The sequence below is a fragment of the Anguilla rostrata genome, chromosome 18, assembly GCF_018555375.3.
Source record: "Anguilla rostrata isolate EN2019 chromosome 18, ASM1855537v3, whole genome shotgun sequence".
In the NCBI taxonomy this organism is placed as follows: Eukaryota; Metazoa; Chordata; class Actinopteri; order Anguilliformes; family Anguillidae; genus Anguilla; species Anguilla rostrata.
Genome location: NC_057950.1, coordinates 6099430 through 6114008, shown reverse-complemented (window position 1 = coordinate 6114008; position 14579 = coordinate 6099430). Strand labels below are relative to the sequence as shown.

At 51.4% G+C, this 14579-nt stretch overlaps 2 protein-coding genes across 2 annotated transcripts in view; both read left to right on the top strand.

Moving 5' to 3' along the window:
• Nucleotides 1-4061, top strand: part of LOC135244538 (inactive ubiquitin carboxyl-terminal hydrolase 54-like) — a 71201-nt gene extending 67140 nt beyond the window's left edge. Inside the window, exons 15-16 of the mRNA XM_064316906.1 lie at nt 388-565; nt 2446-4061. Of these exons, the coding sequence (XP_064172976.1) occupies nt 388-565; nt 2446-3895 (1628 nt within the window). The 3' untranslated portion in view covers nt 3896-4061. The remainder of the gene's footprint in view (nt 1-387; nt 566-2445) is intronic.
• A 713-nt stretch (nt 4062-4774) lies between these two features.
• Nucleotides 4775-10109, top strand: LOC135245208 (uncharacterized). The gene is made up of 5 exons (XM_064318127.1): nt 4775-4867; nt 5096-5296; nt 5901-5997; nt 6044-6256; nt 6575-10109. Exons 1-5 carry the CDS (start codon nt 4775-4777, stop codon nt 7243-7245), a joined length of 1275 nt encoding a protein of 424 aa, XP_064174197.1. The 3' UTR covers nt 7246-10109.
• Nucleotides 10110-14579: the final 4470 nt, after the last annotated feature.

Here is a 14579-nt window from a genome sequence, read left to right as displayed (position 1 = left end):
TACGACTTATTTACTTTTAACATTGTTCAGTTTCATTTGACCATTTTGCCATTACGTACAGTGAGTGTGGGTCTTTCAGCCCAGTAGACATAACGTTAGCGTAACGTTAGCGAAACGTTAGTTTCCCATCGTCAAACCGCCCCCATTTGTCTAGTAACGCTGTCCATGTGACCTCATTCACACACCCCCCCCACCCACCCCCACCCCATCCCGTCCCATTGTTTAATCACATGACCCTTATTAGTGTTTTATTTTTGTTACAAGTTGTTTTGCATGCTCCCATAACTCAGTTGTTTATTTCTACGTTGTTTGTTTTTTTTTTTTGTTTTTTTGTGCCTTTTTTTTGTTTTGTTTTGTTTTGTTTTGTTTGTTTCCTTTGCATTGTAGCTAAACTAAGACTTACCATGCATGAGGGCTACGCTAACACACATAGCAGAACTGTGGCTGATAAGAAGCTGCAAAGGTGCATGAGGAGGGCCCGAGGCCTGCAGCAGCGCATGCAGCCGCAGCAGGAGCCGCAGCCGCCGCAGCCGACGCAGCTGACGCAGACGCAGGGCCTGCCCAGGTACCAGCCGCCAACCGCCAACCGCCAACCCCCGCCGCTAACACCAGGGGGCGCTCCCGCTCGCGGACTCCAGGGGGGAAGCGCGCGCCTTCGCGACGCGTCCGCCGAGACGCGCCGGGGTTCTGACGGGTTAGGGGTGTTTGTCGCGGACCGTTTTTTGGGTCGCGATGCAAGACTCAAAATGTGTCAAAAGGGTGCCTGCAGTGGTTCTCTCTGATAGCTTAAACACTGGTAGAGTCTCTGCCTGGTTGTGCATGAAATAAATGAGTCATTTTACAAGTAGCCAGAAGTGAACGGTCTGATTGGGGTTCACTAATAATAAAAAGTATGATCTAGTGTCCATTTTCAGAGAAGTAATCCAGTTACCCCTTGAAGAGTGGTATATATAAGAATATATATGAGAATTGGTTCATTTATTTGAAGTCGACTTTATGTTGTATTACACAAAGCCCACTGGGAAAAGGGTCTTGTGTGATTTGTTTGCTGATTTCTATTTACTGCGCATTTGGAGCACGTTAACTTACACTCTGACCTTTGACCCTTGTTTGCCATGGCCTGAAACGGTTATCAAGGTGGAGGACTGGCCCGTGGGGTTTTCGTCTTCGCCCCAAAAGGTCCTTCTGTGGCATTTCTGGCCCACCGAGCTTGGGAAGAGTATCAGTGTCTTTTCCTCCCTCTCTCTCTCAGTGTAGAAACTGACCTGGGAACGTCGCACACATCGCAGACACTTAGCCACGTCCTGCTCGTCCCTCAGAGAAGTCATGTTATTCAGGCAGAATTGAAGCTGGCCATGATCCCTCAGTTAGCTTTGCTATAAGCTTTACCCAGGATTCGGCGCGGTTAGCCGCAGAGAGAGGCTAGCTTCTGAAGTGGCGAATTAGGCCCCGCCTACATGTAGTGATGTCATAGGGCCCCCGCTGCGTATTGACTGGGAGCTATTGCAGCCGCTTGTGACTGCAGTAAGTGGATCTTGCGTCTCTAGGTCAGATGCTGGGGCTTGTACTTTTTTTTCGAACTTTGACCCCCAAACGGCAAGACGTGTGTGTACGCGTGTGTGCGTGCGGGGACCAGAATGCATTGCGGTACGGTACGGAAAGCGTCGGCGGGTGAGACGCGTGCTTGCAGAGATCGTTGGCTCGTTTTGAAATCAGTGAGAACAGCGTTTTGATGGATTACTGAGAGCCGTCGCAATTACTGAAGTGTGTTTTAGGAGAAAAGCACAGAACCCATAAGGACTTCCATTAGGAGGAACGGACTCTTCCCAAGCTCATAAACCTCAGGCTGTGTTCATACAAGATGAGAGCGTACAGTACTTACAGTAACACTCAGCGGAGTTCTACATTTATTCATAAAGTGGAAATTAATACTGCTGTGTAACAATTTTATTTCTGTATTTGTATGGGTTGTGAGGATAAAGCCAATTGGATTAGTGTGATTTATGGCCTGATTTAATTATGCAAATTAACTTGGTTAGAGTGCATTTGAAGAAGCTTTCCCTCTGTGAAAAATATGTAAAATATATACAATATATCCTCTTTGGGAGGAGGAGTGTTTTAGCTGGACGGTGAGAGGTATGAAAAACGTTTCATATTCAGCACCCTTCAGCTGCCTTTACCCCTGACCGAAACTCAGAGCTGACTTCCTGTGAGGTGGTTGTGCAGGAACATGCAGGTGCGCAGGTAACCTGGAGACCCAGGGGTGGGCAGGTGTGTGTTCTGTGGGCGGTGCCATGGGTGGGCTGCTCAGTGTGTGTAGCAGTGATGATTGACATGTCTGCATCTGGAGTGCTGTGTTACTGGTGATAGTGTCATGCATGGGGGAAACGGGGCTTTTTGATTGGCTGGTGACACTCTCTCTGCTCCGCCCCCCCCCCCCTCTAGTGAACAGCCTATCCCGGGCCAAGTACTGCTGACGGCCGCTCAGTTGGAGGACCAGGAAGCTGAAGAGAACGCCACCCTTGGCCCGCCCTCTCCTGTCCACGTTAAGCCCCTCCCCCCATGTAGAAATTTGCCCACCGAAGCCTTGAGCCACCTGCCTCCCTGCCCCTCCCGCGCTGTGGAGTTCCCATGGAAACAGGGCCCCAAGGAGGAGGGCGGCGAGCTCCCGGCCCCGCCCCCAGGCCCCGGCGGCGGAGAGCGCGAGATGAGAGGGGAGGGGCGGGAGCGCCCCCCGCCCTGGGCGGGCGCCCAGCTCGCCGACATGGTCCCGGACGAGGGCCCGCGCGCCCGGCACGCCCGTAAGCACAGCGCCGCCTCCTTACCCTCCCTCTCCCTGGACTGGGACGGCCCGCTCATGGAAGGGGAGGGCGGAGCCCAGCCCGCTCAGCCCACGCCCCCGCCCCTGGCTCCGCCCCCCCGGGGCCCGGGCGACGCTTCGGACTGGAACGCCTTCCGCGCCGGCCCCCCGGTTCACGCACCGACGCACTCGAACCCTCGACCCTCCCTGCCGGCGGACCCCACCCCAGAGAGGGAATACTGCAGCGTCGCAGAGGAGTACCCCCAAAGCTACCCCAGAGCCCCGTCCCGACCGCACGTTCGCACCCCCCCTCTGCAGGCCCCCCCGGTCTCCAGCGCCGGCCACAGGCTGGCCCCAAACCCCGACGCCCGAAACTGGTCCTCCTGGAGCCTGGACGGGCCGGACGGCATGGACACGCCCTTCTACACCCCGCCCGACGGCCACTGCAAGCCGGGACGCCCCTCCTCCCCCGCCGAGGGGGCCGGGCCGCCGCCCGCCATGCCCGTGGAGCGCTGGGCCGAGAACGTCGCCCGATACTACAACTCCCAGCATGCCCCTGAGCCGGACCGCGGCTCCCCCAGCCCCGAGCTCTCCGAGCTGGACTCCCTGTACCAGGCCAGCCTGCAGGCCTCGTGCGCCCCCAGGGTCCTTCACAGCGCCCACCCGCTGCATTCTGGGAAACCAGGTACCCACCACGCTTTGGTGCAGGGCTGCCCCACCCTGTTCCTGGAGATCTACCATCCTGTAGGTTCTCATCTCAACCCTAATATGCCACACCTGATTCTACTGATTAGCAGCTCGGTGAGCTCTCTAGCTGTTGAAAGAGGTGTGGCTTTGTTAGGGTTGGAGGATGGTCCTACAGGATGGTTGATCTCCAGGAACAGGGTTGGGCCCTGCTTTAGTGCTTTTAGCATTGCGCAGAGAACTGCATTCCTAAAACACTGCGCTTCAGTGAGTTTGAGGAAGATTCAGACACAGCGACGTTCAGTAGAGTGGAATTTAAGATGGCTATCAGCCTGCAATTCCGTTTCACCGGTGGCACTGTGCCAGAACTCTGGAATCTTCTACCGCCTCCTTCTACCTGGTGATGTTTAATGAGATTTATGGCCTTTTGAAGTACGGTGCTGTTTTTACGGGCTTAAATAGGAGTGCACTCGTATTTCTTAGAGAAAAGGAGCAGTGATTCAGCATGTGGCTGGTATAGCGTGTTGCATGCAGAAGTGTTGGGGTTCCCTGCAGATAGCAGGGTTAGCGTGTTGCATGCAGATTTGCCTGCCCATAGCGTTGGCAGAATTGGTTCCTCCATAGCAGGAGCGTGAGCATGTGGCTTGGTCGAGATAGCAGGGTTAGCGTGTAGCATGCAGAAGCGTTGGGGTTCCCTGCAGATAGCAGGGTTAGCGTGTAGCATGCAGAAGCGTTGGGGTTCCCTGCAGATAGCAGGGTTAGCGTGTAGCATGCAGAAGCGTTGGTAGCAGGTGGTAGCGTAGAGCTGGTTCGCAGATAGCAGGGTTAGCGTGTAGCACGCCAAAGCGTTGGGGTTCCCTGCCCATAGCAGGGTTAGCGACATGTAGTGTTTCATGCAGGAAGCTGTGTGGGGTTCCCTGCAGATAGCACGGTTAGCATGTAGCATGCAGAGTGTTGGGGTTCCTGCAGATAGCAGGGTTAGCGTGTAGCATCCCAGAGAAGCGGTTGGGGTGTAAGCTGGGGTTCCTGCCATAGCAGGGTTAGCGTGTAGCTGCAGAAGCGTTGGGGTTCCTGCAGATAGCAGGGTTAGCGTGTAGCATGCAGAGCGTGGGTTCTGCATAGCAGGGTTGCTGTACATGGAAGCTGGTTCCAGATGAGTTAGCGTGTAAGCGATCTGGGTTCCTGCATGCGGTCTCATGCAGCGTGCCTGCAGATGCGGTAGCAGTAGCATGCTAGTGCGGCGCAGCACTAACCTGGTGCTCATAGCGATGATGGCGCGAGCTGCGTCGGATGGCCCCGCGCTCCAAAACCCCCACTGCCGAAATCGAGAGGAGCGCGTACAGGACCCCCGTCTGCGCCGGCCCCCCCGCCCACCAGCACCAGGTGAGCCAGTGGCACACCCACACGTGTGTACACACATACATACACATATACACACATGCACACGCATGTACACACACATACATACACATATACACACATGCACACGCATGTACACACGCATGCACATGCACACGTATGTGTACACACATTCTCACACACATGTATATACACATTATACTGTATTAGGAGTGTGTGCGGACTGTGTGTGAGTGTGTGTGTGTGTCCCAGCCTCCCTCCTCTGTGGGCCAGGAGCGGCTGCATTGTGAGGACCCGTCCGGGCCGCGGCTGCATTGTGAGGACCCGTCCGGGCCGCGGCTGCATTGTGAGGACCCGTCCTACAGCGCTGAGAACCTTCGCCGTATCGCCCGCAGCCTGAGCGGCACCGTCATCAGAACCCGGCCCGAGCAGCTCGCTGGCTCCCACAGCTTCGTGAGTAACACACACACACACACATGTACACACACACACGCACACACACACACACACACACACACACGACACAGTACACACCGAAGCACACACACACAAACACAACCCATAACACACGCACACACACATACACACACACACACACGATACATAACACACACACACGTCATGGACACTGTACGACTACACTACTGCACACGCACACCACCACACACTGTACCAACTTCACATGCACACCAGTATGTCTGTGTAACACACACAACACACACGTGACACACACACTACTCACTGTAGCACACGACACGTGTACACACCCACGGTACACGCAACACTGTACACGCCGGCACACACACTACACATATACAAACACACCACACAGCACTGACCCACGCTGTCTCACAGTTTCTTATCAACGCAACACGTTGCTGGACAGGGTGATCACCGCTATGTAATCTGTCTAGACTCATTCCCCTCCGTCTCATCGCGCTGCCCCGGGCTGTGTGGACTGTCCAACTGTACCGCGGACCTTCTGCTTTTCTTCGTGAGCCGAATGTTTATATTTAACTATAACAACGTCGTTATCGCCCTGACTTCCGCTGTCTAGGTTCTGTTCGTCAAGACGTGCTGGGACGGGAAGGCACCCCTGGACCTGTTCTACTCCATCCTCCCCTCTCCGCCCTCCCTGCTGCCCCCGCCCCGCCGTGACTGTCCACCCCCCTTCACGCTAAATAAGGCCATCGTCGCCAGGCGCGAGCATCGGAAGCAGAGTCTCACGTCGCGCTAGCCCCTCCCCCCACCTCCCCGCCCCCCACAATCCCCCTGTGTTCCCCGCTGACCCCCAACACCACCATCAGCACCACCAGCACCAACACCACCACCATCTCCACCCAGCCCAAACACCTCACCCGTCCCAGCAGCTGCTGAGGCCCACTGTGACGGGGCCCGTCCGGGGACACCCAGGTAACGGCCCCTCCCTCCCCAAACCCCGCCCCTTCTGCCTGTCATAGCCATACTGCAGAACACAGGTGCCATCTGTGATCCTGCGACCCCTCCTCCTCCCCAAACGTCTTTACAGATGCATATCTTTGCCTGCTGTGTGTTTGTCTTGCTAGTTTAAGAATTTAAGCCATTTCTTGGACTGGTTTTGTTTTAGGTCTTTAGAATGTTTGGCATGTCATGGGGCACCTGAAGAAGTGTTTGGGTGTTTGTGAGTCCACGTCGGCCCCCCCTCCCCCCCTCCCTGCTAACAGTCCCTCCCCCCCCCCCTCTGCCCCACAGGAGATTCCCAGAAGGCCCACAAGTTTTTGGCTGTGCTTGACGGGCGTGAAGCTCTCCCCAGCGAAAGCTACCACAGCGTGGCACTGAGCTACGGCACGCTGCCGCGGGCACCTCGGCGGACGGCCTCGGGGTCCTCGCTGCCCAGGGACAGCGCCCGCACGGGCGATCTGCTCCAGCAGCAGCAGCCCCCCCACAGCCACGCCCACTACGCCACCCTCGCCCACCCCCGCCACTCCGCCCCCGCCGGCCGCCTCGCCCCTTACGGACAGCCCCCGCCCCCCCACGCCGCCCACGAGCACCCCCTCCCCCGGTACCGCACCCTCCCCTCCCCCCACCCCCACCCCCACCCCCAGCAGCTCGAGGGCCCCGCCCAGCCCGTCCGGCTCGACGTGCCCCCCGACGGAGACTGGCGGGGGCGAGTACAGGAAGGCCCCCCCCGTCCCACACCCACCCCACCCCCACCTCGCACACCGCACCCCAGCTGGCCCCCAGGCCCGGCCCGTACGCCAGGGGGCCCCCCGGCCGCGCCCCGCTCTGCTCTCTGTGCCAGCAGGTCCCCGCCGAGCCCTCGCGGTACTACTGCTACTCCTGCGGCATGTACATGTCCCGCTTCCGGCCCACCAGCCGCTAGAGCGCCCCCCGCAGGAGGGCGTGAAGCTCAGCGGCGGTAGACTGCGCCAGCTGCTCTGTGCGGGACCCCCCCCTGACGACACCTTTGGGACCAGCTCTACGCCGTCAGCGCGCTGCGGAGCAACCGACCGGACCGTCGCCCCAACCGACGCTCACGTGGAACGCCAAGCTCGCGGCTCACTCTTTTGCTTAGGGTAACTGTTAAACGGTGCTGCGTCGTCACAGTGGCCCGTGGGCGAGAGAGAGACAGGGAAAGCCGCGGAGGGATACATTCGTTCCGTCTCTCTGACCGGAACTACTTCCGGCTGCGACAGGACTTCTCAGCGTACCGCTTCCTTTTACGCCAGAACGGAAGTGTTGTCGTCGTCCTCTCAGTGGAGACGGAACCTCCCTGTCCTTTCCACAGGGCTGCCTTTCTGTTTCATTTTTTTAACGTGTTCAGCGAACGTGTGCGTTAGCTCCTCTGTGGACTCTGGGGCCTGAGAGGCAGACGTGTTTCAGCTCCTGGGGAGCGATGCGCTCGGCTGCAGGAGAGCCCTTTCGGATCAGTGGAGCACACGAACCGGGATGTCCCGTCAGAACACAGAGGCGCACCGAATTTGGGGTTGTATGGAGGACAAATGCACGCAGCGCTTTTGCCCCGGTAACACCCCTCCAAAACGGGCGGGGCAAAAAGAGGGCGGAGGCTCAAGGCCTTTATGACTGTGACCAAGGAAAAAGGGGAGGGGTCCCAGCGCTTAACGGACACCGGTCAACAGAGGAGTCGACCAATCAAGAGGAGGTCGCTACAGTGGCATCATTCAAAATTAATATCTGGGAGAATCGATTTAGCCACGATTGCCACGGTTTCATTTTTTTCATGCAATTAAAATGGACACCTTAGAAAGACAGTTACTCTGACTTAGAGGAGCAGCTGAAGGGGTCCTACGTAGTTGAGGTTTTGATTTTGTTTTTGTTTCTGTTTTTTTTAAAAAGGAGCAGGTCTTAGTCTTTTACACTTAGCAATTTGGCTCCTTTGTGAGGTCCTCAAGCTTTTGTTTTTACTTTGAGCTATTTATTTTTAGGAGACGGGTAGGTTGTGTATAGCTTGTACAAATGTTTTAACTGAATGCTTCTTGTACCCAGAAACAGGCCTGCTTTACTTTTGTATTTCTCTATCCTACCATTGTCTGCTAGCGTCGTAGAGTTGGTATGGACTGAACATTTTAACCTTTCGGATGGAGAGGTGACCGTAACTTTTCCGTAAGTGGAATTATTCGTAGCAAACAACTTAGCCTTGCATTTAATGTTACAGGCATAGACTGCCTAGATGTTATACTGAATATTTTTTTGAACAGTAGGAGAAGATGTAAAAAAAAAAAACGCTATATTTTAAGACGATGTGAGACGTCTGTTCTCTAAGTGCTTTGTGTTTACTTTATGTGCATAAAGACGAGTTGAGCGCATTTCAGAAGTGCAAAGGTGGATACCCACCACTGTTCTGACTCAATTGCCTTTGTTCCCCGGTTTTCTGGGGGAGATATTCCGGGCTAGCCTATTTTTTTAATAAACGTGACGGCACTGCTACGTAGCCCATTAGCCTCGTTAGCCTAAATACCGTGGTACAGGATTGAAGTTCGAACGTCTGAGAAAGGTACCCACTGTTAGGATCATGGAAGACGTGTTCCGTTTTTGACATTTAAATGCCTACCCGAAATAACTCTAAAGAGGGCTTTGCCAAATCGTGAGTACTAGATTGGTAGCATTAGGGCCCAAGTCTAAATTAATGAATAATATCCTCCGGTTTTTTTTTTGTTTGTTTGTTTGTTTTATTTGGCGGAAATTCCACACCATTGGGTCAGCAAATGCTTCTGTATTTACAGGGTTTAAAATATGTGATTTAGCCTTATTGTACTGTGGTAGCGACATGCTCCAGTATCATTTCTCTCTCTCTCTCTGCGTAAAGAATACTACTTCATTTGTAATTCCGAAAGATTAAACTCGATCACGTACAGGAGCGTCTTGCTTTCGGAGGGTGACGTACCGTAGAAATGGGTCCTAGAAACCAAACTATTTGGAGGCCTTGCATATGCACAATGTTCGGAGTTTAGCGAAGGCCAGGATGTTAGAACAAAGTACGAAACGGAAAACGGACAAGATATACAGCCTTAAGGACTAATGCTGTCGGACACATTCAGCAGTCTGATCAAATATTGAAATATTATATTAGATGAAATATTTAATCAAACTGCTGAAAGTCTTCTGTCAGTTTTATTTATTATTTGCAGACATTGTACACATTTGGTGCCCATTTATGATTTCCTATTTTGCTTGAAGTTTTACGATTTCAGTTTTACACCTTAATGGCTATGTTTTTGTTTTGTTTTTTTAATTGATTTTAATTTGCAGTGTCATTGCCAACAGGAGTTAAACTGCACTGCTGCTGGGAAAAAGGGTGGGTGTTGCTACACAAATTGAGATTTGGTTCTCTTGAAACAACAGAAGCAAAAACTGGAATGTCTAACTTTGCAAAGATTAGCTGCGTTCTGTCAGTGAGGATCTGCCCTGTATTCTTCCTGGGGTTATATGGTCAAAGAAGCTGAGCTAGTCTTGAGTCCTGGTGTGAATGCTGCAAAACACTGCACCCTTGTGGATTTCCAGTAGAAGTGCAGCTTACAGATGTGACCTTTTTTTTTACATTTTTTTAATTTTTATTAAACAAACAGGATTTACAACGACTGTATATACACGCGTGTACAGATATTACTAGCCTTCGGAATGAAGTGTGACGAGGATTTCTTGACAATGTAAAGGAATTTTGATGGATTTCCACTCGTTTGTAAATGCTATGCCGGCAGATGGAAACTTGTATTTTTGCAATAAAGTTACTATGACGATCTCCAACAGGAGCAGGGGCACAGTTGAACTGCTGTCTTGTCTTGTGTTGGTTCCATTCGCAGGTGAACCGGATGGAACGGTTCGTTCTCACATTTTTGCTGCCATCTGCTTTTTGCAGCCACCGGATGCTTTCAGGGTGTGGGATTTGGATAGCCCGCAGTGAATGATCCATGTGGTTTCAGCTGATGCCTGCCTACCCTGAGCGATTTTGGGGGGGATCTTTGCTGGTTCTCGTCATTATTTGCTTCCCATTCATGTACTGTGTGTGTATTGGCACACGTAATATCATAGGGCTTACAGGTTTTGGGAATTGTGATTTTAGCAGTTATATAATGCATGCTTTGTGTTGGTTATGTTAGCCACTTGGCTTTTTTTTTTTAACATTTATTTTGTAGATTTATCACGTCTATATTTAGAATGTGCCTGTTATTTGGTCAGTAAAATACAGACCGTTCGGTGCCTGCAGGTGAGCTGCTGCCTCTGCAACCCGCCCCAGTTTGAGCCGTAATGGCTGTCTTTCCACCAGGGGAGTGCATGTGTATCACGACAGGGCACGCTACCCCCCCCCCCCCAACCCCAACCCCAACTTCGGCTGTAACCGCTTTACTTCAGCAAGAGAGAGAGGAGTGACCCCAGGAAGCAGAGGAGAGACGAACGACCATGGGACAGGGGTGGGGAACGTTGCCTACCACCACTCTAACACCCCCAATTGTGCTCCCTTTCGTTATTCTTGTTTGCTCTATGCTCTCATCCCTGGCCACTCACACGCCCTAGATAAGAGCTCTCAAAGTAACGCAGTCACTGTAGTGTTGAAAATATGTAGCGGCACCGTTTGCTTGGTAAGATTGCACCGCAGCTGTTTCAAGTGACTCCAGAACATGTCGAATGTCTCGATGTCTGCAGTCCAACTGCAGTGTAAATACAGCCTTAGAATAAATCTGTGTTTGTTTGTGTGTGTAGTGTGTGTACCCTGTATGTGTAATGCCTAGTAGCATTTGCATAGATGGTGCTGTGTCTCTGTGCTGTTTGGCGCCATCTGCTGGATTAATTGCAGTTGCTCTTTAAATGACTGAAGTGTGCAGATGGTTTGACGGCGCTTCCTCTTCCGGGAATTGCATCGGTGTTCCGTGTGTTTGCGAGCGGTTGTAAAATATGTTTACCGTCGTCTCCCAATGCCCTTCGGCAACCCCCCGTTCCCCCCCTCGCCCCCTTCCCCATGCTGCCCGTCACCTGGCAGTGGTACCAAAACACCAGAGTCCGTCCCCCCCCCACCCCCACCCCACCCCCGCATTGCTGACCTTTTCACTCTGCCTACAGGGGCTTTAGAGACCACTGTGCAGATCTATTACATCGCATACGCAGCAAAAAATGTCCTACCAGTGCCTCCCCACCCCCGTACATCAGCAGTACACACATGCACAGACACCCCCACACACCAGCACACCTTAAATCTCTGTTGATGGCTGCATCCTCCAACAACCCTGCAGAAAAAATTTCATTTCTTTATGACAAAATAACTGCAACATAAAGTGCTTTTGATGACAAAAACGTGTTGCAGTTATTTTCAAAGATATTTCTTTTTTTTTAATTGAATGTAGTGGTTTCAGCATAGTAGAATATGTGGTTCTCGAGAGTTGGACCAAAAACTCGTCCCCTAGAGGGGACAAAAATGAATTTCTGAGTCTTAGGAGGTTATGTCATCTAAGGCGTCTTGTTTAATAAAAGTACATTTTACCTGATAAAATCATCTCCTTAGTAACCTTGGGGCTTGGACTGAAAGCACAGAAACTTTGTTCAAAGGAAGAACATGAAATATCAATCCTCAGAAATCTTAATCTGTACTTTCATTCTGGATTCTTGATATTTAAAGCATATTGCTGTTTTAAATTGTTTATATATGAATGCAATACCTTTGGGTCGAGGGTTGCTGTATTTTTTTCCTTGGTCATGTTGCAGTTCCACCACAGGAAATGGTCCTGGTTTGAGTCTGCATGTCCTGGATTTTTCCCCTTGTTTGGAATCATTGTGCAAGGAAACCTGCCAACTTTTCCCATCAGCTGCGTATGGACTGTATAGCTGCATCTCTCCCAGGTGGGCTTGCGGGCTCTTTTTGCTTTGTTGGAAGCAATTCAAGTCATTGTAACCCTACAATGTAGTTGCAAAACATGCAAAAAGTCTGCATTTGTAGTGGTACCTTTTTATTGACAAAAAGCCACTGAAGTGTAAAAAGGTATGTCTTCACAGCCTGACACGCATTTCCTGTGTGTCACCAGCAGAGGGCGTGTTGAGCCTTTGGATTGCCGAAGCATTTTCTGTGTGAATAGACGAACGGCGTCCTGTATGTCTGTTCTCTTCAGGCACGAAGGGTTTTTCCGAAGAGGGCTTTGATCCATGGTACCTGACGGCTGAAGCTTTGGCTGGTTTTGCCCTCACCTCCACCTGCACCTGCACCTCCACCTCCACCTCCACCTGGCCCCCGGCCGCTGAGCCCTGGGGGGTCCCCAAGCTGCTCGGTCACCCCTGCAGTAACGATGACCCACTCTCTGATTTATTAGCTCTAAAGGAGAGACAGCCTGACGTCTGAGAGACATCCATCTTAGTTTACTAGCTCATCTGTACAGAGACTGCTTGAAGACAGTGGAAGAACCTGTGGAAATGAGATGCGTGTATGCATAATAATAATAATAACTAGATAATAGTTGCATGCTTTGCACAGGCATGTAATTGAACAAAGCGCTATTTTTAATTGTCTGCCTGAAGGTACAGGGAGTTTGAAGCAAGTTACCTCAGACTGCTTTTGTCTGTCTTTGAGGTCTAATTTAAAAAGCAACATTCTTTCAAAATAATAAAAAGGAAAATAATTTCCTACTTTGGCAGAAGGTGTCGTGTAGAGGATGAGACGCCTGACGAAGCTCCCTGTAGCCCGGCTGCTGGACACGGATTCTTTTTTAGGACGAGGGGGAGGAGAGGAATCCCCCGATGCTTCATTTGAGGAATTTCCTCGAGGAACTCGTGAAGCCCGAGAAGTCGATCCAGACAGGGCTGTCGTGTTTCTCCCGTGAGGCAGCTGAAGTTGCTCCGGTGCCCTATTCGCCCGTGTGGTGGACCAAGTGCAAAATGCTACATAGCAACATAGCAGGATTTCACACTGGTTGAAGTCGTGATTTGGGCTAACCCAACGAAGCTACCATACCTACCTGTACCGGGCGAAGTTGCCATTGTTTCCCAAGGGCACGGGAGGTCATAGGTCGTGCTCATTGGTTGTTCCGAGGTAGGGTTTTATATTTGTCTTCACAAGCTCCCAGGGCTCATGTGACCTCCCAGCAAGTTTCCATGTCATGTCAGAAAATATTTTATTCCCAAATACTGTCCTTTATGAACATTACGACCCAATCTTCTCCCAGGAGCCACTGTGGATTTGCTATACTGAATTTTGTAATTAAATTAAAATGTTTGTGTTGGAGACCCAGATTTAAGGTTAAATACTACCAATATATCCGTTAAATATATTTAAATATTTATTACTATATGGAATCTATGTTACATGTGCATGTGCACCTCTTGTGGCAGGACTGAAGGAAAGAAGCCAGGTGGTTGGCATGGCATTGCAATAATATACTGGAGGCATAAATATGGGTTCTATCCCATAATGCAATGGAACTGCGCTTACACAATGAGGCTGCTTCAGCTGTGTAGAAACAATAGCCTCAAGGGGTAATGTTATTCTTGTAGATCCAGGGGCCCCCATGCAAAGCCCCATTGGTTACCTTGCACAAGTTCTAAAGTTCTCTCTTCATCTCCTACAGGTGGGGCTCTGGCCCTAAGCCAATGGCAGGAAGGCTCTGTGTGCTTCTCAGGGGGCTAATGCTCTTCTCATGCAGGATCACGCTGGGAGGGACACGTCCGCGCAGCCCAAATCTTTCTGCAGCGTCCGCGTGTCTGCTCAGGTACGTAGAGACATAAGGGGCCGCAGGCACTGAAGCAGTGGAATATTACAGTTGCATTGAGACCATTTGCCTTGCAGCTGAACGGCGTCACGTTCGAACAAACTGTGAGTTTACACGCAAGGGAGAGACAGATTATTATGGAATGGTGAAATAAATGCACGATCGCTTCCCAGGCACCTGAGATGGTGTCATGCTGAACCGTGCTTGTGGATCATGTGATGTGTGAAATGCCATTGCTTCTGTTATGAATCAGTCCAATATTTTGGAACTCGTAAATTGGTGTCTTTTCAGGAAACCTCTCTGTGCCTAAATTCACCAGCCCAGTCAACCCTTGCCTAGTTGATGTGGTGTGTGTGTGTGTGTGTGTATGTGTGTGTGCGTGCATAAGCTCATGTATGTATACGTGTGTCGGACTAGCTAAATCGCAATCTGTCTTTTTAGTCTGTTGCACACCTGAAAAAAAATCGGACTAAATATTTGGACGTGAAAGCCTTTCTGTCACACAGAAAAATACACACAGCCGGTAGTTTAAGTGGAAAAACGTTGCACCA